The 24,734-nt window shown below is 44.0% G+C and overlaps 2 protein-coding genes across 4 annotated transcripts in view; one reads left to right on the top strand and one right to left on the bottom strand.

The window, feature by feature from the left end:
* TOGARAM1 (TOG array regulator of axonemal microtubules 1) overlaps window positions 1-3,899 on the bottom strand; it is a 60,186-nt gene extending 56,287 nt beyond the window's left edge. For all 3 annotated transcript variants that reach the window (XM_090034416.1, XM_090034417.1, XM_090034418.1), the window contains exon 1: window positions 2,605-3,899. In XM_090034416.1, coding sequence (XP_089890542.1) covers window positions 2,605-3,807 — 1,203 coding nt within the window. In that variant the 5' untranslated portion in view covers window positions 3,808-3,899. The remainder of the gene's footprint in view (window positions 1-2,604) is intronic.
* Window positions 3,900-4,081: 182 nt separating this feature from the next.
* On the top strand, window positions 4,082-24,085 carry KLHL28 (kelch like family member 28). Its single transcript, XM_090034415.1, has 5 exons — window positions 4,082-4,203; window positions 9,640-10,538; window positions 15,495-15,938; window positions 18,642-18,850; window positions 19,552-24,085. Exons 1-5 carry the CDS (start codon window positions 4,195-4,197, stop codon window positions 19,713-19,715), a joined length of 1,725 nt encoding a protein of 574 aa, XP_089890541.1. The 5' UTR covers window positions 4,082-4,194; the 3' UTR covers window positions 19,716-24,085.
* Window positions 24,086-24,734: the final 649 nt, after the last annotated feature.

Raw genomic sequence — 24,734 nt, 5'->3', positions numbered from 1 at the left:
CCAAGGGACCTGATATGGGCCAGAAAGAATCTCTTGGTGGCTCATATCCAGCCCATGGGCCATATTTTGTCCATGCCCAAGTAAGAGTACTCTAAAAGCTAGTTGGTATTTCTGTTGTTTTCCAGACAGTTTAGTCTCAACGAGGCCTTTACAGGTATGTGTCCAGATCACGTGTGGCCACCTCTTCAAAAGTCACATCAAAGAGAGGCCATAGATATTGAGGAATAAATGACTAAATTATTCTCTCCCCTACTGAGTTGTTTCTCCAAATCAAATGAGACAGGTTAACAGTGGCACTGTATAGGGAACTGACACCATTCTTGACCACATTTACCAGCTCTGTGGTCTAACTGCCATCAACATGGCTACTTTTCCCCACTGTTTTGCAAGTGGAGCCCTGTGTTGGAAATCATATCAACATACAGGAATCCAATATGGCCACTCTTGAAAGAACACACACACACACACACTTAAAAAGTTTTAGAACTGTATTCACGGCAACCAATTATGATGTCATGGAAAGGTGGGTCGCTTGAACTGACAACGCTCATTAAAAAAATCAAAATTATCACTATATTGTAAACTAAACCAAGTTGTATGTTATGGCTTACCAGTGGCACAGACAATTAGCCATCATCTTCTCAATCTGCATTAATTGCTAGTTATCTTAGAAATGATGACGAAAATCAAAAGTTAATGACATTCTCATCCACAGACATGGTACCTGCAAATCAGCAAAGTGGTTATCTGAACTATATCTGCCCTGTGGATAAACACAGGACTTCTGTGCCTGGTACTGCCAGTCTGAAAGTTTTATGAGACCTAAAAATCACTTCATATAAAGATACAGGCACATGGGGGACCCTAATTCCTTAAAGTTCTCAGGGGTTCCATTATGTACAGAGGTTTAAATTAGGGAGGTGCAGTCCTCACTGGAGCTGTGCCCCATACACAAACCGCTTACACAAATTTAAATTATATATGAATGTGAATTTCCTGAACATGATTTGGTTGTGCAGATTTATTAAGTAACAAGGTTGGTACTGGATAGTCTAAAACACGCGAGATAACAGTGGGATGTACAATGAGAAGGATGCTTTGCACAGGGAGTAGGAGGACTTTGTAATACAGTGCAAGTACAAAGAACAGGATGTGTACGACAAATGGATTTTGCTGCGATCACTGCACAAAAGGAGAACTCGGAAACCACTTGGAACTGCACGCTGGCCTCAGGGACACAATATGCATGTTGTACCTGAACCTTCCCACAAGCCTCCAGGGCCAGCACCTTGTAACCTATTGGTCATGTACATTAGCAAAGACATGCTTCACAGGTAATCAACTTGGTTTGGTGATAAAGGCCCTGCCAAGTCCTGTGGTCATTCTTTCTACAACATCAAGGTCTTCAGGGAACAGGCACTAAATTAAGTGGAGCAACAGCAGCACAGGCAGCACTCCTAGTGCATTGCTTATATGCTGCCTATACAAATGGAGCATGACAGAAGGGCATGCACTTGGGACAGAACCATAAGAAAGTAGAGAGTTTAGATACCTGCACTTCCTTAGAAGCAGTACTTACATAATTGAGAACTAAGTGTGACTTGTGATTTAGAGAATTATTTAATTAAAAAAACCTCATCTTGTTAGAAAATCTGAGTTATTTGTTTGGAGAACAAGCCATGCTCAAACTGGTTTTTAATTAATAAGGTCTCGGCAGAAGGGCTTAGTTTGCAAGAACACCCACCACATTCCTGTTGTGTAAAGAAAATGTTATCTAGTAAGCGATTAAGGGGCTGAAATGATCTAGGACAAGAGTAATTTGTGGGGGTTAAACTCACCCTCAGAGATGACTCCATGAAAAGTGGTCAAACTGAGGCTGGGGTTACCAAGAACATGTAACCTTGACTTAAACTTTTCCCACTAAGGGAGACTCCAAGCCAAATGCCATTCAAGTAATCCAGCCCAAGTATTTAGCATGATACTGCAGTTCATCACTCTGTCAAAAGCAAAAGCTTCGCAAGTACTCCCAAGCTCTGTACACAGCCAGAATCAAAGCCATTTCCCTTCCACCAGAGGATCTCAGACATTCCTTTTACAGCTTATACATGTACAGGCTTCTGTGCTTTGAAGGAAACTGTAACCATCACAGTCCAGGACGTGAGAAGCAGACGGGTTTTTGGCAACAGCTTTTAATGGATCAACAGTACAGTTGGGAGAGGGGCAAGACTAGCTTTCAGACATAAAAGCCTGTCTAACCTCTCTCCCAACTATACTGTTTAACACATAAATCACTAGAAAGGCTTTTCACATAGAAGGAAAATGGAAGTTTCCTCCTAATATTAACTCTTTGCCCTTGGAAGAAAGACATTCAAAGTTTGACTTTTTTTTGGCATGACACAGAAGTTTTGCCCACTCTGTCTGCCATCGACTGTACTTGACCTTCTGCAACACACTTGACTTCCTCAGGTCAGTTTTCTCATCTGTGAAATAAAAGCATCTTACTGCTAATGTCATCCATTTAAATTTCTTGTGCCCTGATGTGGCAGGCCCTTCACAGAAACAAACAGCCACCCCCCTCATTAAGTGAGCAAAGAGGGCACCTACCTGCTCAACACCCTTTACAAGAGGTGCCTTGTTTCCTGAGCTGGCATGCTCGTTTTCCCAAGGCAGCTTGTTTTTCCCTTTCCCTGCACTTAAGACTCTTCGGGGACATGTCCCCTGATCAGCATACACGCTGTGCGCGCCCGAGTTTGGCACCGCCTCCCTCCTCACACAATCCCCACAGTAACTGTGTGCACTCTGAGTCCTGTTGCCTGCCAACAACCAATCCGTGTCAGCGCCGGGGGGCAAGTGGGATGCCCGCCCATGGGCTGAGGACGGCAGGGGCACCGCATACTCCACGAACCCCTGCTCCGTCAGCTTGGGCAAGGTCTTCCTGGCCAGCCGGGCCTGCACAGCATGCATCACGCCGTCCCCATCCTCCTGCAGCTCCACGGAGTCCACCACCTTGAAGAGGAGCTCAGCATTGCCTGGCCCCATGGCTGAGGCCAGCACGGCAAAGGCCTCCAAGGCGGCATGGCGCACCCGGCGCTTACCGTCCACCAGGGCGGGCGCCAAGCCGGCCGCCAGCTGCGGCAAGTCGAAGTCACGGGCGGGATGGGCCAGCAGCGCCCCGATGCAGACATTCAGCACCTCCTCGCGCACCTTGGAGTTCTTGTGGCACAGGTGCTCGGGCCGCAGCAGCAGGGTCAGCACCCGCTGTGGCCCTGCTGCCTTCATGAGGCGCAGCAGCAGGCGCCGGTACTCCTGCCGGATGGCCAGCTTGTTGTCGCCCAGTACCTTGGCGGCCGCCGCCACCAGCGGGCCCAGCAGTGCCTCGACCCGGGCGCCCAGGCGCTGGGCCAGCAGGTGGGAGACCTGCAGGGCACCCAGCACCACCTTGAAGTTGGCGTCGTCCAGTAGCGTGTAGAGGAAGCTGACGAGGCCCAGCAAGGCGGTGGCGGGCACAGCGGCCAGCGCCGAGGCCGGCGCATCGGCCAGCACCTGCCGCAGCTCCTCCACGGCCTGCGCGCGCTGCCGGTAGTCGTCGTGGTCCAGCAGGCGGCCGTGCAGCTCGGCGGGCACCAGGCCGAACTTGAGGCGGGCGCCGTCGCCCTCCCCGCCCGCGGCCAGGCGCCGCCTCTCCCCGGCCTCGGCGCCGTCCAGCAGCCGCTGCAGCAGCGCGTCCCCCGCAGCGCCGCGCTCACTGCCCTCCATGCTGCCCGCCCGCGGGGGAAAGGGGAGGCGGAGGGCGAGCGCGGCGGCCATGGGAGCCCGACACCGAGCCCGTCAGGTGGCGGCGACGGCGGGAACACCGACACTGAGGGCAACGCATCGCCGTCTCCAGGGACCACCCCTCCCCCCTCGCCTTAGCGCCTGCGCGGCCGCGACCAACAGTGCCCCGCCAATCAGAAAGCAGGGGGGGAGGAGGGCGGAACCATTTGCCCGTTCCGAATGGCGGCGCGGGTTCGGCGCGAGGCCTGCTGGGAGGAGTAGTTTCCCGTGCGACGTGGGGGCGTCTGGGAGCTGGGAAGGAGGGGAAAGAGATGGCAGGGCCGGAAGTGACGCAGGGCCGTTGTTTTGTTGCTGCCTGGCTGACAGGAGGCGCCTGAGGCTGCTGCCGCCGCCGCCGCCGCGGGCTTTGGTGTCTCCCCCATGACTCAGGTGAGGCCGGACCCGGCACCCGCGGGGGGCACGGCTCTGCCCCCCCATCCCTGCACAAGGCCCGGTTCAGTCAGGTCGGGCCCGGCCCGGCCCAGGGGGGTTGAAGGGAACTTCCTCTGCCTCCTGCGCGGGGCTGGTCGTGTCAGGACTCGTGTGGGGATGGGCTGTATGAGGGGGGTTCCCTCGGGCAGGGGCTGGGCTGGAGCAGCGGCTCTCATCCGGTTTTGGACCAGGCCTCTCACTCCCGACCCCTCAGTGTGAGGGGAGGAGGAGTGGGGAGGGGGTCTGGCAGAGCTTCCCCCTGCAAAAGGAAAGCTGCCCCACGTTTTTCTCCTTGAAAGGAGATCCTGTTTTTAAAATGCTTGTTCACCAGCCCTTTGCATAGTCTCACTTTTGGGTTGAGAAACACTGGAGTAAATGACCTTCCCTCCCCACTTCTCTGCATCCATCTTCATCGATTTCATAGACGTTGGGGCTATGAGGGCCCTTGCAAGAGTGTCAGGGCCAGCCCCCCTGCCCGAGTGGCAGGACGTCAGCAGGGTCAGAGGACTCCGGCCAGGTGAGCATCCGAGCATTTCTGAAAGGTGTCCAGAGTCAGTGCTTGCACCACTTCCCAGCGGGGAGTCTAGTCCAGACTCTGGAGATTTGGATGGTAAAGAAGCATTTCCTTATGTCTAGTCTAAAACGGTTTTCCAGAGGGCTGTGACCGTTTGACCTCCATGGGGCACCCGGTTCCTGATCCACCCCCGAGGCAGTCCTCGGACTTATGACTCAAAAACTGCATCTTAAGTCGAAACGTAACTTGGAACCAATTTTTCCCATAGGAGACAGTGTTACAAATGGGAGGTTTGGTTCCTGAACCAAGGCCCAATACCCTATTTTCACCAAAAATAACCCAGAATTTTGTGTTCGATCAATTATAGATGAGTAACATAGCTACACTAATATATTTATATTCTAAATAACAATCATATTGATTTGGAAGGACTTCTTTGAGGTGACTTTGCTGAACTTTTTGAAGGGCTCTTGGCTGGAGTCTTCTCAGGAGTCCTGGCCACAGGTTTTTCTGGAGTCTTGTCTGCTTCTTAAAGAAAGTGTCCAAGGAAATTTGGACAGATATTCTCCAGGAAAATGAGCGACACAGCGAACTTGTTCGTCAGCATGGCATCGGATCAAGCATTGTAAAGTTGAACCTGACATCATAAAGTTGAAACAGGGTGTCAATTTATAAACATTGTAAGTTGAGGACTGCCTGTATAAGCTTGAACACATAGGTTTGGACACTCTGGATTCTGACTTGATGTTTCTGGGTTTCTCTTGTGAATCTTTGCACGCCACATAAGGCTAACACTTATGTGACACCCTGCCGCATCCTTGAAGGCATCTCCAGGCGCCTCAGGGTGCTGTAGGAGCCTGCTGGAGAATCACTGTGCTAGTAACAGCTGCCTTGCAGAGAGCAGCACCTTTTTCTGGAGCCAGGTCTTCAACATTGTTTTTAAGAATGATCTTAAAGTCAAGCCCTGGAGGCAGGGGTAACTAGTGCCTCCTGAGTCTGGGGGGGCCACAATTTGTGGGTGGACCCAGGGGCAGCCCAAAAGTCCCATATCCTTTCCTATATTTCTGTGCAGCTTAGTGCCCTCCTCCAACACACCACTGGCTTGCACAGCAAAAAAACTGCCTTGTCCTGAGTGGTACCGAGTTGGGGGCCCATCTCGGGGGAGATGCATGCCTCCTCTACCAGTTGCCTGTGCCTGGAGGTGACCAAGACGATCACATCTTTAACATCCTGTGCTAGTCATGGAATGGGTCATTAGTCTGCTTCCAACAAATCTAAAGATGCACAAGGGTGGTGATACATTTATTATTTGTACAGCTGTAGTTTCTGAATGCCCCGTAGGTATCACTCTAGCATATTTCCCAGAGCTGTGCATCTCTAGGGAGTGACAGGTAAGCTGAAGCTTGCCTGAGATGGTGGCTCATTTGTTGCATATTCCCCTTTGTGTGTTGTGATCTGTATAAGAGCTGGAAGAAAATTAAGTAGTGTATGCAGTGAAACAGTAATATGAGGGATGACAGTTTTTGGTGTAGGTAATTTGGCATGGTGATTAGTAGCAGACAGCAAAGTAATGTTTCGGGTGTTACCATTGTTGTTGCTCCAGAAATGTAAAGCTAAATGCAGTGAAGCACTTAAGTACATCCAGCTGAAGGTTGATCTCAGTTGGATGGCTGAAGGATTCGATGGTCTGTCTTTTACCCTTCTCCTTTTCCTAGAGGTTGCAGCCCTACCCTCCTCATTCCTGCATGAATGTATCTAATTATCTTTTGAACCTGATTAAATCATTGGCCCCTACTATAGCTGTACCATTGTATTGGTCCATATCGTATTGGCACCAATAAAAGGAAAAATCAATGTTATCGGCAATTGGCTTTCTTTGGCCAATGTAGCCGATTAATGTCACCAATTAAATGCTTTGTGCTTGTGCACAGCAGCATGAACACAGCCAGGAATGCAGCCTGGCAGCTTGGAGAACAGCATCTCGCCAGTAAGTCTGTGTGGGGGAAGAGGTGTCGGGGGTGCGAGTGGAGTGGACTGGGGCTGGGACTGGGGCTGGAGCTGGAGCTGGAGCTGGACCTGCCCAGCCATGGTGAGGCAGGGCTTGAGGAGGAGGGGAGGGACGGGAGATGCCTGTTGCAGGCTCAGGGCCAGGGGTTGCATTGGCCTCTTCCCGGCAGAGGGACTGGGTAGGGGCTACACTCGGGGTAGGCAGTAGTGGCACTGGGAGAGGGGACTATGGTGAATTTGGGGGTTGCGGTAACCCACCCTGTAGCCCCCCCAGTACTGCTGCTGCCCATCCTGCCTGCCCTGGCCCAGCCCTCCCTGCCCGGAAGAGGGTAGCACAGGCCCTGACCCCAGAGCAGGCAGCCTGCCCTCACCCAGTGCACAAATCTGGGGGGTGTATGCCTCCCATGCCTCCCCCAGGGGTGTGAACAGCAGCAAGGAGCTGCCCACACGCCCCCGGACAAGCTGCCTGCAGCTCTGTTCCACATCCTGCCCTGACGCCAGCTGGGCAGCACCTGCCCCAGCCCCATTCCCTCCCTTACTGTGGGGGCCTCAATCTGTCCCATGCTTTTTACCCCCTGCAGACTTACCAGTAAGACGCTGCTCTCCAAGATGCATGTCAACTGTTGGGATCAGTATCAGCTGATAGGGCTGGTTGATAATTTGCCAAAAAAAATTTATTGGTGCACCGCTAGCCTCTACAACATCTAGTGGCACCAGGTCCCACAAGTTGATTACACATGGTGTGGAAAGGAACTTCCTTTTCTTATGTTTTAAACCTCCTTCTTTGATTACTGACGTATTACATAATGTCACTCATGAAAAGGTGATTTTCTATATTAAATGAGTTTAGAACTAGCTTATCAGAATAACCCCTGAGTTTTTTAACAATAATTTTATTGCTACTGTTGTGCTTTAGTTCTAACACTAGTTTTTTTATCATACCAAGTTATCACAAGAGCTAGGACTCAATGATTCATGTATGTGGTTTATAGGAACGTGTAGTTAATCTTTATATTGTAAATTATAGGAACAGTAATGCTTAGGTAAATCCAAGGTATGAGGCATATCTCTGAAGTTGCTGAATGTGCCTATTTCCAGATTTCATGACTGATGGTATGACAAAACTATGCATGGGCTGTGACTTCACATTTCTGTGCACTGTTGTTCATGTGGTAGAGACCATTTTGGTTATAACTGGTAAACACGCATTTAATTTTGAAGGTTTCATACTCATGCACAGGTGTTTGCTGGATCTGTTTCTGTGCTCTGACAACTGTCTCTTCTTTCAATATGCTCTTCATGAATCCACTCACTCTTCTGTATTATTAAAACAAAACACTAAATCAAATCAAAGACAAATTCAAAAGCAATAATCTGAGAAAAGCAGTTTAGCTGCTCATTTCCATCCCTAACATCTTGTATACAGAAGTCTGGGGAAAGGTATTTTTCCTTTTTTCTGGACAAGAGAGAGCTGACAAGGCTGTAAAAGGAAAGGCATGAACTTGTGTATTTTCCAATAGAAGAGTATTTTTACTGCACTTGTAACTCTTCACCTCTTTGTCAGTTATGATGATAATCTATATTTAGGTTCTGGCAGGTGATTGTCTCCTTCCAGATCCAGTACTTTGCAGATACACTGCTCTGCAAATTAGGTGTCAGTTAAGGACATATAAAAAGGGTGAAGAGAATACAACTGAATACAAAATCTAACTTTTTTTTTAATAATAGGTTGCAGGAAGTGAATTTGTGCAGTTCATTATAGTCAGTTAAACAAATGAGAAGCCAATACATTTTTATTTCATAAATCATATGGGCGCAGTGTCCTTTGTTGAAAGAACTCTGTCGTCTCAGTTTCCAGGATCTTGACACTTCCCTCCCCCACAAATTTAATAATTCGGCTGCAATTAAATAGTATGCAAAAGAGCTGACTCTGGTCTACATACTACGAATAATTACAAAAAAGAATTCCACTCAAAAAAGAGATTGGAGTGCCTGTGTTTTAAGTAGCTATAAAGAACATAGTTGTAGCATAAATAATATTATTCTTCTGAGCTTTTATACATCTATAACAATAATTTGAAATAAGTTTCCAGAACAAAGCAAGCAACTTAACTTTTTTAAAACTATTACAATTTGTTTTTGTAATACCCAAGTACTTTTATTCTTCATTGCCATCCCTAAACCTAAATAATTGATTAATCTCCCCTGCAAAGTAATCCTGAAAAGAAAGGAGGAAAATTTGAACCTCACAGTGAATCTTCAGTTTTGAAGAGTTCATGGCCCTCCAAGGACAAGTGTATGTAGTAATTGTTTTTTCCACAAGGTCTGCTCCCAATTCATTAAAGAGCATTATCAGCATGGCTCCTTGACCCACAGCTTGAAGCATTCAGATGGAAGTTGTAAGCAGGTTTCTTTAAACTAGGGCAGTTGTGCATCAAGCTGACATTGTACCGTGTGTTGTTACCTTGTGTTCATACTTTCTGAAATCAGCACAGTCTTTACATTATTTAATTCCAACTGTTGCAATTCCCAAGAATATTTTTGAGACAGGATTTTGTTTTAAAGATATTATCAGGTGTTTTGGGCACAAATTTCAGATTTTATAAAGAGATACTTTTTAAGGAACAAGTATTTAGTAAGAATGTCTCTGATTTTAACTTGCCTAAGAAAAGTATTTGCAGATCAAGAGAAGTCAAAAGCAAAATAGTCTTGGTTGATTTTCTTTAGTTGAATACAATACACCCATTAAAGTAACAGCATAAATTATGAAAAGTACTTTTTTAATTGTTGGTATGTTCTAAATAATTGAGTAAGTAGTTGAGACCCTTAAAATAAAAGCTTTAATAATGCATTTAAAATTTTGTTTGTCACAGATGGACCAGTCGTCTCCAGCCTACATGCTTGCCAACTTAACCCACTTGCATTCTGAACAGCTTTTGCAGGGCTTGAATCTTCTTCGCCAACATCACGAGCTCTGTGACATTATCCTGAGAGTTGGCGATGTCAAGATCCATGCCCACAAAGTGGTGCTTGCCAGCATCAGCCCATATTTCAAAGCCATGTTCACTGGAAATCTTTCAGAGAAGGAGAACTCTGAAGTCGAGTTCCAGTACATCGATGAGGCAGCACTGCAGGCCATAGTTGAGTATGCGTACACGGGAACTGTATTCATCTCGCAGGACACTGTTGAGTCGCTTCTTCCAGCTGCAAATCTTCTCCAGATCAAACTTGTACTGAAGGAATGCTGCACGTTTCTTGAAAGCCAGCTTGATCCTGGCAATTGCATTGGGATTTCTCGTTTTGCAGAGACATATGGCTGCCATGACCTCTACTTGGCTGCTAACAAATACATTTGTCAAAACTTTGAAGATGTTTGTCAGACTGAAGAGTTTTTTGAGCTGACACATTCTGAATTGGATGAAATTGTTTCCAATGACTGTTTGAACGTTGTCACAGAAGAGACGGTCTTTTATGCACTAGAGTCTTGGATCAAGTATGATGTGCAGGAGCGGCAGAAATACTTAGCGCAGCTCCTACACTCCGTCCGATTACCACTGCTGAGCGTTAAGTTTCTTACTAGATTGTATGAAGCAAACCATCTTATTCGAGATGACCATACTTGTAAACATCTACTAAATGAAGCCCTGAAATACCATTTCATGCCTGAACACAGACTTTCCCATCAGACTGTGCTGATGACAAGGCCTCGTTGTGCTCCTAAAGTTCTTTGTGCTGTAGGAGGAAAAGCTGGACTGTTTGCGTGCTTGGAGAGGTAAGGAGCAGAAAAATTTAAACTGTTTGAGTGATGCTAGCAGGCATGCCTGAATGTAACCTTCCTGATCAGGGTTAAAATAGACTTTGTGTTGGGAACTGCTGTGTTTGTGCAACTGAGGCTATGTCTTTATTACACAATGTACCAAACAGACACCCACCCGAGCTAATTCTAGTTAGCTAGTTCTTAGCTGGGGTCATCTGAGCTTAAACTTAATAGGGGTCATAAGAGCCCTGTATTCATTCCTGTCCAGGGCAGGGAGTCAGACTAGATGATTTGCTCAGATCCCCTACAACCCTACTTCTATGAAACTAGTATCTGAAGCAGTGTAGCTTCATTAACGGCGGTGGAGCACCATGTTAGTATGCACCTGCTTTAACATGCACACTAAAGACAAACATGAAATTTGTTAGTAACATGACTATTCTCACTCTGTTTTTACCTGGATTTCTTTTCTGGGTTTTCACAACAAATATTGCTTTTATTTTCCTTTCAGTTACCTCCCTAGGTTGCCAGAACTATAGAATTGTCACCTAGAGGCAGGCTTTTGTACCCCACTACTTTATCTCATGAAGAAAATTTTGACTTACAATTCTATACAAGAAATGTATGAATAAGACTGACTCAAGTCCTTGATTATAACATAGGTTTGTATTCTCTGCTACAGACTCCAGGTTTTATTATCTTAAAACCATTGAGGCTGAAAGTCTTCGTGCTTGTGCTCTGCTGGCAAAAAAGTTTTGGTGCCTCTGAGAATGAGGTTAGAGAATATTGTAATAGGGAGTCAAGTTCAGAGAATTAAGTGGAGAATTTTAAATTTAGGACTCTTAATCATCATCACTGGGGAATCCTTTGCCACTGAAGATGATTGTCTTCCATAGTTGTCTTATCTGTGGGTCCAGAGATGACTAACGAGGTTGATCTGGGATCAAGAGACTCTGTTGCAACTCAGGCCCCTGTTTTCATGTGGGGTGGGTGGCTTTAGGTTCTTGATTCAGTCAGTGACGTACTGTTTCTGCCACTTCTGCTTTTCCAACTCCTGTTGTCAGTGTATGGTTTCAAAGTACTGAGATCCTTACAGAAGACTTCTTCCATTTGGGGCAGCCCTGGGCAACGGTCTCCCACAAGTTGATGTTAATTTTGCCTTTTTTTCAAGTTGGCCTTGGGGATGTCTTTGAAGTGCTTTCTCTGCCCTCCTCGAGCATCAGCCTTGATTAAGTGGGGAGAATAAAACTTGCTTTAGTAGAATCCTTCACACTAGGACTTCTTTGCCTCCAAATTACAGAGAAGGAACTTTAATTTGATAGTGGGATAGTTCAGAGATCAGAGCAGTGGCATTTGTTGCCTCTGAAAATTCAAGAAGAGTTGAGAGTATTGTAAAGCTTGTGATGTGCTGGATCCTGTCATGCTCATGTCAGTACAGCTTATTAGAGGCATGACACTGAAATCTAAAAATTCTGTATGCACCAAATAGGCTTCAAGTCATAAAGCTAGATTGAGCCTAAGGATGCTGGTGGCAAGGAGTGCGGAAGATAATGCAGGGCCACCAGCTCTATAGTTTTTTAGCTTAAGGGAAGATGGGTGTGCTCGGCTATGTGCCAGGTAGGGAACATGAATACCAGTATCATCTTTTAGTGATTGCTTACAACTGTATCAACACTACAGCCCTTATAGCCATTAAGCAAGGCTTTCTGTCCTAAGCTGAGGAAGCAAACAAATAATTCCTTTTCCCTCCCCCTTTTATTCTCTTTCATGCTACACGTTAGGTAGCAGAGAGGTTGTTCCACGTCACTCTGAGAATAGACTCTAATAATCAGAATCTCTATTGCACTTTTCAGGGGTGTGTCTGTCTGATGCACAAAATCTGTATAAGTAGAGAAAAATCCTTTTCTTTTCCCTGGTCCTCTTATTGTTTGGTATTATTTGTGGCACTGAATTAAAATAGTCAGATAAATAGTTTTTTTTGAGGTTGACAGCACGCCCTTTTTAATAGCGTAAAAGAGTCTTACACTATGCTAGGCTGAACTACTCGTGCTGTTTTGTTGAAGCAGAAGTGTTTAGATCAGGGGTCAGCAACATTTTTGGGCAGAGTGCCAATAACACCCCAAACTCAACTTATAAGATGTTGGCATGCCAGGGGTGGGTGGTGCGGGAGCCATAAGGGGCCCAATCCTTGTTGTGGCAGCGTAGACCCCAGCCCTTTCCCTGTCATCCACCCAGAGATGCATGTGCGCCCAGTATCAGAAGTGAGCTGGGCCAGAGCTCTGCAGACCTCAGTGCAGCAGCTTGCAGCATTCCCACTGCCTCCTATAAGTAGCTCAGGCTCTGTGGCAGGTGGCAGGGGCATGCCCAGAGCCAAGGCTGTTTGCAGCAGGCAGTGGGGAGGCTGTAAGCCACTTCACTGAGGTCTGCAAAGCCTTAGCCTGGCTCATTGCAGACAGCAGGGGAGGGACCAGGGCTGCGCTGCCACAAGGATTGGGCCTTTTACTGCTCCAACCCAACTCAGTGCGTTGGAGTCCTGGGCACATGGGTAAACCTGGCACCTGGGAGCAGTAGGCACAGTATGCACCAGAGTTTTTCACATGTAGACACGCCCTGCATGTGTTCACATTTGGATTATCTCAATTTTGCCAGATTTGATTGGGTAAAACTTAGTTTTCCTTTATCAAAATGATAAATTCAAAACAGCAGAGTACAGAGTTGTAAAGCTAGGAATAGTAAGGTTTTTGGTTTAAAAAAATTAAGACATTAAATGTTTCATAGTAATTTTCTGTTCAGTCCAAGGAGGGTGTTGAATGGTGAAGCGGTCACTCTAGAGCAGGGGTGGGCAAAATGTGGCCCGGGGGCCAGATGCGACCCACCAGGCCATTCTATCCGGCCCACAGGGCCCCTGAAAATTTTAGAAAATTAATATTAATCAGCCCTGGGCTGCCTGGCATGCAGCCGTCAATGGCTTGCCGAAACTCAGTAAGTGGCCCTCTGCCCAAAATAATTGCTCGCCTCTGCCCTAGAGCTATCCGGTTCTCCTTTTACAGCAGCAGTGTCAAACATATGTCTCTTCTTAATAATCTGGGGCTGTTTTGCAAAGTCCCAGTGATGTCCACTTCTTTAAAAGAAAAAGAAAAAAAGCCTTTTCTAATACGTGTAGAAATCAATGGGTTTCTGTTACACTTGAACATTTAGTAAATGTTCTGTAACGGAGTATGCTTCATTGAGTTTTTATTTGTATTTGCCTCTCTTCTGCTGCAGTTTAAAATCAAGGATTTTAAACATTGTGTCATGTTATACAAAGCTTACCCTGCTCCCACATCTATTCATGATGAGGGGATGAGTAAGGACAAATGTCATCCAGGAGTAGGTAATTGAAATTGCCACTGTGCCACTCTACAGCACTGAATGCTTTCTCCTGCAGAGAATAGCAAAGCTGAATGTTTGCTGTTGTATCTTTTGTCAGCCTCTTGATTTGAACCTTTTTGTTTGTGTTCTTTCTGAGATGTAGGATGCTAGATGCTTGTTCTCTGTAGCTGTCCTGGAAACGAAGGTCTGGGGAAACCTACCTGAGTACACTGAAGTCTATTTCGGGTCAAGAACTGGCCCCAAGTTTCCCAGACTAGCTTTGAAATACTGAATAGGGGATAGATCACTCTAGAGATGTCCATTTTGGTATTCTCCCTGTATAGCAGGCGTGTCAAACATAAAGTCTGTGGGCCAGATTTGGCCTGTAGAGCCCTATTATCCAACCCCTGGGTGCCTAGAACTTGCAGCACTTGTTTGGGCTAGGTCCTGAGCTGCACCACTTGCTGGGACCGGTCCCAGACTGTGCTCCATGCACCCCAGTAAGCAGCATGAGCAGTGCAGCCAGGACTGGCAGTGAGCGGGGCAACCTGCTGGGGCTTAGTTCCATGCTATGCTGCTCCATGGGGTGCTGCCCATGCTGCCTGCTAGAGCTGGGTCCCAGGCTGCACTGCCTCAGGGAGTCAGCATCCTGGACTGGCCTGAATGGGTGCCACCTGTGCCGGATCAGGCAGTAGAAGGAGGGTTCGTAGGCCTGAGCTGGCCTGTGGATCAGCTCCATGCCACTCATCGGGCCAGATGACACCCCTCCTGTATAGCATCCACTTCTGCCACTGTCTCAGGCAGGACACTGGGCTAGAAGAACCATTGGTCTGACCCAGTGTGACGCTTCTTATGTTCCTATAAGCTACTTGAAACAACTGAAACAAGAAAACAGTCTCACTAAATTTTCAGAAGAGCCTACTGCTTTCAAAATGTGGTTTTAGCTCTTTAGTGAGCTGTGGTTCCAGATCCTTGATCAATAACTTCCATCACATCGATGGCTGGATTTCTTCATAGTGCTAGCAGCAAGCATGACTGCTTAATATTACACTTAAACTACCTAAATACATTAATCCTGAACATGTTTGTCATCCTTTACTATTTTCATTCTAAATAGGTTTATTTTTAAAAGGAAGTTTCACAATCACGCTCGTCAAATCTTTCATGTATGTTTTATATACATCTGCCCCTCTTACTCTCTTCTCCTTTATCCTGCCTTCATTGCCATTGAGCTTTCCTTTTGGCATATCCCTTAACTAAACCAACCTCCACAACAAATTGTAGTATTTGCATGACATGCTACCATTGCACTGTTCATTCTGCCTTTGTATTCATTTTCTGCTCTGTATCTGGCTTCTCTGTTTGGACAGTAAGCATTTTGCAGCAGGGACTGTGTACTACTGTCAAACACAGTGAGGCTGTGTTCCTAATTGGCAGTTAGGTGAACATGATTAGTAGCACTTGTGACCCAGTCAAACGGAAAGAGCATTAGGCTTGTGTGAGAAACACAACAGTTAATCTTGACCAAAATAATACTTATTTTTAATGACAGATGATATTTAGTAAAGTTTCAGAGTGCTATGCACTCATTTAATCTGCTGTTTTTTATTTCCTCTCCAGTGTTGAAATGTATTTTCCCCAGAATGACTCCTGGATTGGTTTAGCACCTCTTAGCATTCCCCGCTATGAATTTGGAATATGTGTCTTGGACCAGAAAGTATATGTGGTAGGAGGGATTGCAACCCATGTGTGTCAAGGCATCAATTACCGAAAACATGAAAATTCAGTGGAATGCTGGGATCCTGATACAAACACCTGGACGTCTCTCGAAAGAATGAATGAGAGCCGCAGTACTCTTGGAGTAGTTGTTCTAGCAGGAGAACTGTATGCCTTGGGTGGCTATGATGGGCAGACATATTTACAGTCAGTAGAGAAATACATTCCAAAGGTTAAGGAATGGCAGCCAGTTGCACCAATGACTAAAACAAGAAGTTGTTTTGCTGCAGCTGTCTTGGATGGAATGATATATGCCATTGGTGGCTATGGTCCTGCCCACATGAACAGGTAAGTACCTTTTGAGGTGTGTAAGAAGTGTGTAGAACACCAGAATTCAACTTGTAAAATCAGCCGTGATCATTATTATTCCTGTGATCAGCAGCCATAGTGCACACACATGTGCACAGTCTCAGCAAAATCATTGGTAATCCACAGTGGGCCTCATTAAATTTTGTTCTGTAATATCCACCTGAGAATTTAGTTGGGGAATCTCTATGCAACAGTTTCCTGAATTATTTTAGCTAAGAAAATGGACTTGTATGCACACTCATGCGCCCCTTCAAAGAAAATAAATGATGTAGTTTGCCTCACCTGCTACTAAATTTGAAGGTGCGTGTTTAAAAAAAAATCATACTCTGGCATATACCTACTTTTTATGCATGTCAGTCATCTTATTGTTTTGACATGGGTGGATTGGCCACGTCTGAAACCATAAGTTCATAGTAAACTCTAAGCTCTTGTTTAAGGGTAGTCATGATACAGGTAGAGAGTGGTATTTCTTCAGCAATGGTCCCAGGCAGGCAGAGATAAGAAAGAAGACAAGTCTTTGAAGTCAGTGGAGCGCCATTCAGTTTCCAGACTTAGTCCATGTGGATCTGGTTACAGGATCAGGACTGCAGGGTACAGCGTAGAACTTGTCTGTTTGCAGCAGCCTTCCCTCATTAATGACAGTAGAATAGGGGTGTCAGACTTACAACCTGCAAGCCAGATGCGGCCTGTGGAGCCATTTCATCTGGCCCACCAAGCTCCCAGAGGAGCCAGGAATTTGTGGGTGGGGCAAGCAGGGACAGGGCCTGACACCAGATTCCCAGCTACAGATTCCCGTGGGACACACTTGTTGGCAGTGTATGAGGGTGAATGACAGCTTGCCCCACCACTACCGGATCTGTCCTGCAAGGGTCCTTGGGGCCCAGATATGGCCTGGGAACACAGGTGAGTTTGACACCGCTGAGGTAGAACAAATGGATGCATCTCTTCAAAAGGCAAACTGTGTGAAGGGGCCTTAGTATAAATAAGTGAATAATTAGTGTAAGGATGGAGAACATTTGAGAGAGGAATGTTTTTGTTTGACACCTAGATAAAACATTGGGTATTTAAAAATACAGAATTCCTTCTTTGCTGTACCTGTACTGTACATGAAGTATAAAATAAAATGCTCCACAATATATTTTTAAAAAATGCTACATACTGTAGCTGGGGATGATTTCCTTGTTTTGTATCACAAGTAGCAAACCTCAGCAAAATTGTCACTTAGGAGGAGAATGCTAAATCATGAGAGACTGATTGCTAATTGAGAAGGAAATCGTTTTGACCAAGGACTTTACTGCAGTGTTATTCAAATCTCTTCCCTTTTAAACATGTGAACTGTGATACTGGTTAAAATGACTTAATATGCTATGAAAAATAAGTCGTCAAAGTGTTTGCCACTCATTCAAGGCATTTCTCCATGGAGTAATACCCTGGTATGATTATTGCACAGCAGCTCTTCTACACTGTTTCCTTGTGGAAATCTTTATTTTGCACTAATCATGTCTTTGTCTGGCTTAATTTAATCGACTTCTAAAGAGGTCTAAGCTAAGTAGCACAAAGTCACTCTTGGTGTAGAATAAGAGTATACACCTAGGGCATTAGTATGAACTAGCAACTATGCTGTAAATTCCACTCTAAGCTTTGTAGTAATTTCCTGGCATAGACAAGCACTTTGCACAAGGAAAGGAACAGGCCCATAGGTGTGAGGAAGGAGATGCTTTTCAGTAGGTGAATGCATGAGTCTCTTTAAACGTGAGTTCTGTTCCCCATTTAGTGTGGTAAGTCTCACGTTTAGCATTGAAGTATTGTGAAAGGGTGCTATTAAATCGATGGTAAATTTAAGGGAAAAAAAAATCATAACAGAAGTTTAATGTTTAACAGCCTTTACAGTCTTGTTCTTCTCCTGCATTCATATCTTAAACAGACCTTCCTTTTGTCCACACTCATACGGAAACCATTCTTTTTATTTTCTTTTTTTTTAATTCCTTTTTGTATTGAGTACCTTTGTTCTCACTGCCTATTCATAAGGAATATGACATGGTTACTGGGCTCATAAGCCCCGGAAGGCAGAATAAGCTGAATAATGTGTCAGTAAATTCCTTGCCTCTCCTCCACTCGTGCATCTGAATATCCTGTTCCCCTTTCCCTTCCCCAGTGCTATGGGAGCTGCACATCTAGCAATTAATGGCTGTGTGTTAATGACACTGACCATCTGTGCTGCTCTTGTTGGGGAGACTCATGGCTTCTGGGGCTTAATAATTTCAAAGTTATTCTGAAGTGATTGGTTTCTATCTCCAGTTACAGTTCAGTGAACAGAGGCTTCAGCCACTGTGTTAATATTCCGAAGAACAGTGTCTCCACAGTTTTTTCTATTAGACTTTTTTCAAACTGGGACTGGCCAGGGGGAATATTCCACCCGACAGGCTTCTTGGATAAATTGTGCTGCAGAGTTGTGTGATATTTTGCTGGCAGGCAAATTCGGGGGGGAATTTTACTTATACTAGCGCTTATCCTTGAGAGAGCCCCAAACCTCATACTCTGTTGCAGATGAAATTTATCTCATCGCAGAAGTAGGCTAGAAATCCCAGACGAATGCAGCCAAGTCTCTTGTGGTATAAAACCTCGGTACAAACAAATGTCATTAAAACCCAAGACTTACAAGTTGTTTGTTTGTATCTGCAGCATGGAACGTTATGATCCGAGTAAAGACTCCTGGGACACGGTAGCTTCAATGGCTGATAAAAGAATAAACTTTGGCGTTGGCGTCATGCTGGGCTTCATTTTTGTAGTAGGTGGACACAATGGTGTGTCCCACGTGTCAAGCATTGAAAGATATGACCCTCATCAAAATCAGTGGACGGTGTGTAGATCCATGAAGGAACCCAGAACAGGTAGGGACGTACGAAACACTGAGTATACAAGGGTTAATCCCCATGTCTTATAGACACTAAACTTTCATTTGTCCTAATACAGGTTTGAAAAATTTAAAGCTAAAAGACGTGACCTTCAGGGCATTGTCCTTCTTCCTTAAATTAGGTCAGATGTTGCTGAAATGTACTGTATGAAAGAACTAATTAATGTCTTTGTGAATTCAGTGGTGCAGTATTTCTCATCTCTCTCTCTCAGCCTCCTGAACAACCCAGTTCTCCCACTTCAATTGAATTTTGAATAATACCTCATTCACAGGTGGCCCAGCTTAAATTGGTGGGGAGCAGCTGGGGAGTAAAAACAAATGTCATTCCGCAGGTGATCAACTTGCATAACATGAGTAAAGGCAACATCTTAAAAATGGTTTGTTACCTCTGATATCTGGAGCTAAATATGGAAAGAGTGGCCCTAGGTTGGTAAGGGGGCTAAAGCCCACATTGCTTGCACTAGTGTAGATGGTTTGCCTGCCTGCCTGACAGGGTGAGCTGGAAAAGATGGTTGTTTTGCTGCATGGGAGAATGACTCGAGAAAGGAGCATAGGAGCCACAACACGCAGATTTTCATTCACGTCCAGTCCTTTTAACTTCATTTCACATTGATTAATAACAAAAACATCATTCAGTGTGGTACTTAACAATTTTGCATTTTTCCCCCTCTTTAATAGGAGTTGGTGCAGCTGTCATTGATAACTACCTGTATGTAGTCGGAGGTCACTCAGGGTCGTCCTATCTGAACACCGTACAGAAATATGACCCTATCTCAGATTCGTGGCTGGACTCTGCTGGTATGATGTATTGTCGATGTAATTTTGGTTTGACTGCACTTTGAAAACTTAACACTCTTGCAAACCTAATGTGAAGATGGAACTTAACCTGCCTGAAAAGATGGCTAATCAATGGGGAGACCATAAGCTGCATTTTCTGGAGTCGGAGGGACAAGGTGAAACTTGATTGGAATGGCGCTGGATGTATTCTTCCAAAAGTTGGCCTTGGTTGTTGTTATTTTTATAAAGCAACATGAATGGAAGACTTGCTGCTGACTGGGGCATGGACTGCATCCTGGGACTGGCCTGAAACAGCTAGTCTTGATAAAAGGAGGACTGTACATGTCTAGGCTAGGTTAGGGAATCTGTTGTGTATCTAATCCTTTCCCTGTTCTTGGAGCTTTTACCTCTTCCTCCTTCCTACTATGAAACATGCAGTTTACTGTGCTAGGAATGAGAGCAATTTGAGTGTGTTGTATGACTGGACTATTTGATACTTGTCTGGCCGTGTCTTCATATTGAGAAATGCCAGTGCTTCACATTTTTTTATGAACAGTAACTAAAGGGCTGCCTTGTTTCTGTATCTCAAGGTTTGTAAATAATAAATGCCATAAAATGTTGCCTGTACACTCACCTTTGTTACCTGCTTAATGGGTTTGGGGCTGGGAATAGTAATTGGTGACTACTTAATACATTTACAAGGCAAATTTAATGCCTTTTATTATATTTTTGAATCTGTTTAAAAAGAAACCAACTAACTTTTTAACCCCCTTCCTCCATCTTTTTGCTGTGGACAGATGAATGCTAGGCTAAATTACTCACCTGGTCTGCTGTGTTTTTTTTGTAATTGTGTAATGCAAAGAAAATTTTAAATAGTTAATTCATTAACAGTGTCTCTTGGTTTTCTTGAATAGCACAACAGAGTTCACAGCATGGGTGTAAATATTTGAGAGACTTATCCATTCCTTCCTTTGTCCTGATTATATTTATGTCCATATTCCTTATCACTTTTATTTTTTTAAGAATATATGATTGCTTATTCAGAGTGTTCAGATATAAAAATGGTGCTAACGTAGGATTTTACAATAAGGCTGTTACCAATTTAGTGCTGTATGCATAAAGCATGATTACATTTTGATTGCCCCAATGTTTTTGTTTCTTATCTGCTTGATTCATTCGTGCCTATGAGAAATGTCAACAATAACTCTCTTAATGTACTCTACATTTGCTACTTTTTTTCAGAAGAGCTAGTTTAATGTTCCTATTTTCATAACATTTCTGAATATGGATTGAATATTAAGAGGGCACTTCTGCCTCACAAGTCTTGCCTTTAAAATAAATGGTGTTTGAATGAAAAGCACTGGGCATAGTTTTTGATACTGTGCACATATCCTGTGTAACGTATAGAAGATCTGTTCCTGTGATGAACCAGAATTAAAGAGGTCTGCTTCAGTGACAGCCCTAAATTTAGTTACATTTTTGGACTGATGGTTCAAGTATGGTTTGTGCTGTTTAAAACAGGGGACTGAATAAATATGATTTTAGGTTCTTGTAGCATGTTTTACTAAAGGTTTTTCTGATTTAAGCAAGGAATCATGTTATTGCGAAATGCCAGTGTCAACACTTGTATTTGCCAGTTCTGGTACTTGGCAAGTTTTTTTGCTCCTGGGATTATCACTCACCCATTTCAGCATAATAATCCACTGTCTGTTTTCCCCTCACTCTCTGAAAACCCATAGGCTATTACTTTTGAAAGTGCAATAATGCTTGAAAAAGTTGTTTTAAAGAAGCCATTTATTTATAAATACATAATGTGAGGTTTCTGGGCATACTTAATTTATTCTGAGTTCCTGTAAAACTAATTGCAGCCAGGCAAACTGCAGTTATCCTTGTTCTTCCATAAGCTAACATTCAGATTTAAATAACAAGAGAACTGTGTCTTTAACCATAAGAACATTAATCCTACTTTACAAATGTTTGCACAAATTTATGAAATCCTGCCAATATTCTTCAGACTCGGTAGAATTCAGCAGGACTTGTAAGCAAATAAAATTGACAAATTAAGAATTTTCTACGCTGCTTATTTAAGTGACCCATTGATTTATTCTAGTTGCATAGCAATAATAGCATCATTGATTTCTATGAATCTGTTATTAGATACAAGTAGCTGCATTGCTATATGTTGCATGTTTGTGTGGGGAAAAGTAGTTTTTAGGAACTGGCCACAACAGAAATATTTTTTTAGTCTGTTGAATAGATTGCCTTTTCATTCCTATTCAGGTGAATACCCAAGTTGAATGTTTACACATACTATTTTGTTTGCTATTTACAATTTTGCAGAAATGCCATTGATTTATGAATTAAGGAATATCCTACCCCAGCCTACACGAGGAGATAAGGATGTTCAGAGTAGTCCGAAATTATTTTTTATTTAATAGATGAACTTATGAATTAAAGGTGTTAGACTTGTTTCTGTATAATTCAGTATGGAATATTTTTTTGAAGACTTTTGATCACAGCAGAGCTTCCTGAATGAGGAGGTAAAAGTCTGCTTTGAATCATTAGCAAACAAAGCTTGTACCAGTAAAAGTGAAACCAAGGCACAGAGAGGTGGGTTTGCCATCAGTAAATTTAAAACAATTCATACTCCACAGAGACATGTGAATGGTTATTCAATCTTTATATTGCACCTTTCATTTGTCGATCTGAAAGTACATTAAAGATGTGAAATACGTTATTCCCTTTGTGGCTGCATCCAGACACGCGCAGATGTGTAGTGTGTGGCACACATGCCACACACCACACATGCAGGCATTCCCCATGATGCTACCTTGCAGCATGGGGTTGTTTTTTGACCCTGGGAAATCCTGCTGAAAAAAGCAGGGTGGTACATGTGGCAGTAGTGTGTGCCGCCCAAAACCAGAGCCTGGCCAGCCACAGCCACACTCCAGCTGCCAGCCAGACTTCCTGCCATGGCTGCAGCTCCCCCAGGACCCCAGGTAAGATGGCTGGAGCCAGCACAGTTGCTAACACCAGCCCTTCCCTACCCCACCCTACCTGAGGTAATAGGCCATGCACTAAAGCGTGCGTGACACAGGCATTTCTTAGTGACAGGTAGCAGCGGCACAAAACCTGCTTGTGTGTCACCTGCTACCTGTCCCCAGGGAAACAAACATCCATGCCCATCTGGACACGGCCTTGTAGGCAACAGCAATATTAAATTAGGTTTTATAGACTTGGGCCCAGTGTCATAGAGTGTAATGCAGCCTTGTGCTAAATTTAGGGTACTAACATAAGCAATCTTTTAGTATGCAAGCTTGCTGTTAAGAACGCAAAAAGGAATGCTTAATAAAAAACACTTGCTGTTTCTAGATGAAGAACTTTTTAGGGAGAAATGGATCTATGTAAGATGCAGAACAATCAGAAAGGTGTATGTGTACCTTTAGAGACGGTGTAATCTAACAAATCATGCCACATGCATTCTCTGTTTGGGGTGCTTGTTTCCCTGTTCACTGAAGTGCTCAGTTTTAGGAAAATTGAACACAACAATCAGTTTAGTACTTACAGTAGAATAAACTTATTGCAGCCTGTAATGTCTGTCTTGCAGTCTAAAAGGTTAGGCCTTCAAATGAGATGTCATACAATTTTAAATTATCATCCAGTTCTATTTCTTAATCACTCAATTTTTAAAGCACTTTAAAATAGGTGTAAGTTTGTATGTGCATAAAACTACTGGATTTTCACTCAAATTTTGTAGAAGATATTTAATAAGATTATCATATGCAACTTTCCTGAGTCATTTCTACAAGAAATGTTTTGCCTTTAGAAAATCCAGTTGGAATCTCTGAAGGGACAGACGTCCAGTATACATTTCTGATGTTACAAATAGCTAACTGTTTTATTGGAGGTAGTTAAGTGTTGCTTTTGTGAATTTGCCATCTGTAAGTCCCGATTCATTATATGAAACAATGCAAAAATTTCCAAGTTTGCCTTAAATTCCTTCTGCTTAATTGAAACGCAAAGAACTGGATGATAATTCCTGTATTTTTGCCTTATGCGCTGTGCTGAACTTTAACCCAAGGAGAATTTTAGTTTTTAGTGGGATTTTGACCCATTGTTCAGAGTACTGTGCAGTACTCAGACATGTGCAGAGTGCTTTGGTCTGAGAGCATCAGATAAATGTAACTTGTGTATGTACAGTGTTTTCTGTGTACACCTTTTTAGCAACAGTGTTTTTGTTTTTGTTGTTTACGGAAGTGGCATTTGAGTTACCGGAAAAAAATCTTCTGAAGAACGTGCATTCTTGTTCTTTACTAGTGCTCTCGATACATGTTGGCTATTGTGATAATGCTCTGTAACTATTATTATTGTAACAGTAATTCATTTAATGTGAAATGTTTTACTAAATAAATCTGGAGGAAAAAAATTATTTTTACATTTTGGCTGGATGGTGAATGCAAACGCAGTCTGGTTTTAATTTTCTCGATTGGCTGGCACGCATGTCATCTGTTACTCTAAGAAATGTGATTCCTGCTTTCATCTAAGAATTTATAATTGCATCTTGGATCAGCCCTGAAAGGAAAAATCTCTCCTGATCTTTGTGTGCACTGTTGTTGTTTCAGTCTCCTTTGAAAATGTGTTTCAGCTAAGGCTTTCAGACCACGCTTAATCATAACTTTCACTACCCCATGCATTTGTTCAGCCGCAAAACAAGATTTTTGTATCCTAGTGTCATGCAACACATGACGATGCAAGCGTACAGATGAGACCACAGGGCTGAAAAGCTGCCCGTTTCTTGTTAAAGCTTGTATTTATCTTAGTTGAAATGCTTTAAAATTAGCATTTCCTCTAGAGAGAGAAATCCCTTCCTGCATTTTAACACGCTGTAATAAAGCATCTGGAACAACACACGGTACAGGGCTGCAGCTGGGCCACAGTCGGTCTACATTTGAGCGCCGGCCCAATGGTTATGTCCCTTAAGGCTCCCAAATTCTCAGCAGCCCGCACAAACCAGTTCTATGGGCTGAATCCAGCCTGCAGGCCATTCTTTTGTCACCCCTGCTTTACAAGATGTACAGGAGGAA

This window comes from Crocodylus siamensis, chromosome 2 (genome assembly GCF_052110815.1).
Source record: "Crocodylus siamensis isolate JL-2025a chromosome 2, ASM5211081v1, whole genome shotgun sequence".
Classification (NCBI taxonomy): domain Eukaryota; kingdom Metazoa; phylum Chordata; order Crocodylia; family Crocodylidae; genus Crocodylus; species Crocodylus siamensis.
This window is presented reverse-complemented; position numbering and strand designations above follow the sequence as displayed.

Coding starts and splice junctions, on each gene's coding strand:
- KLHL28 (XM_090034415.1), top strand. Junction 10,539..15,494: donor CTGTTTGCGTGCTTGGAGAG/GTAAGGAGCAGA, acceptor TTTCCTCTCCAG/TGTTGAAATGTATTTTCCCC. Junction 15,939..18,641: donor GGTCCTGCCCACATGAACAG/GTAAGTACCTTT, acceptor TTGTATCTGCAG/CATGGAACGTTATGATCCGA.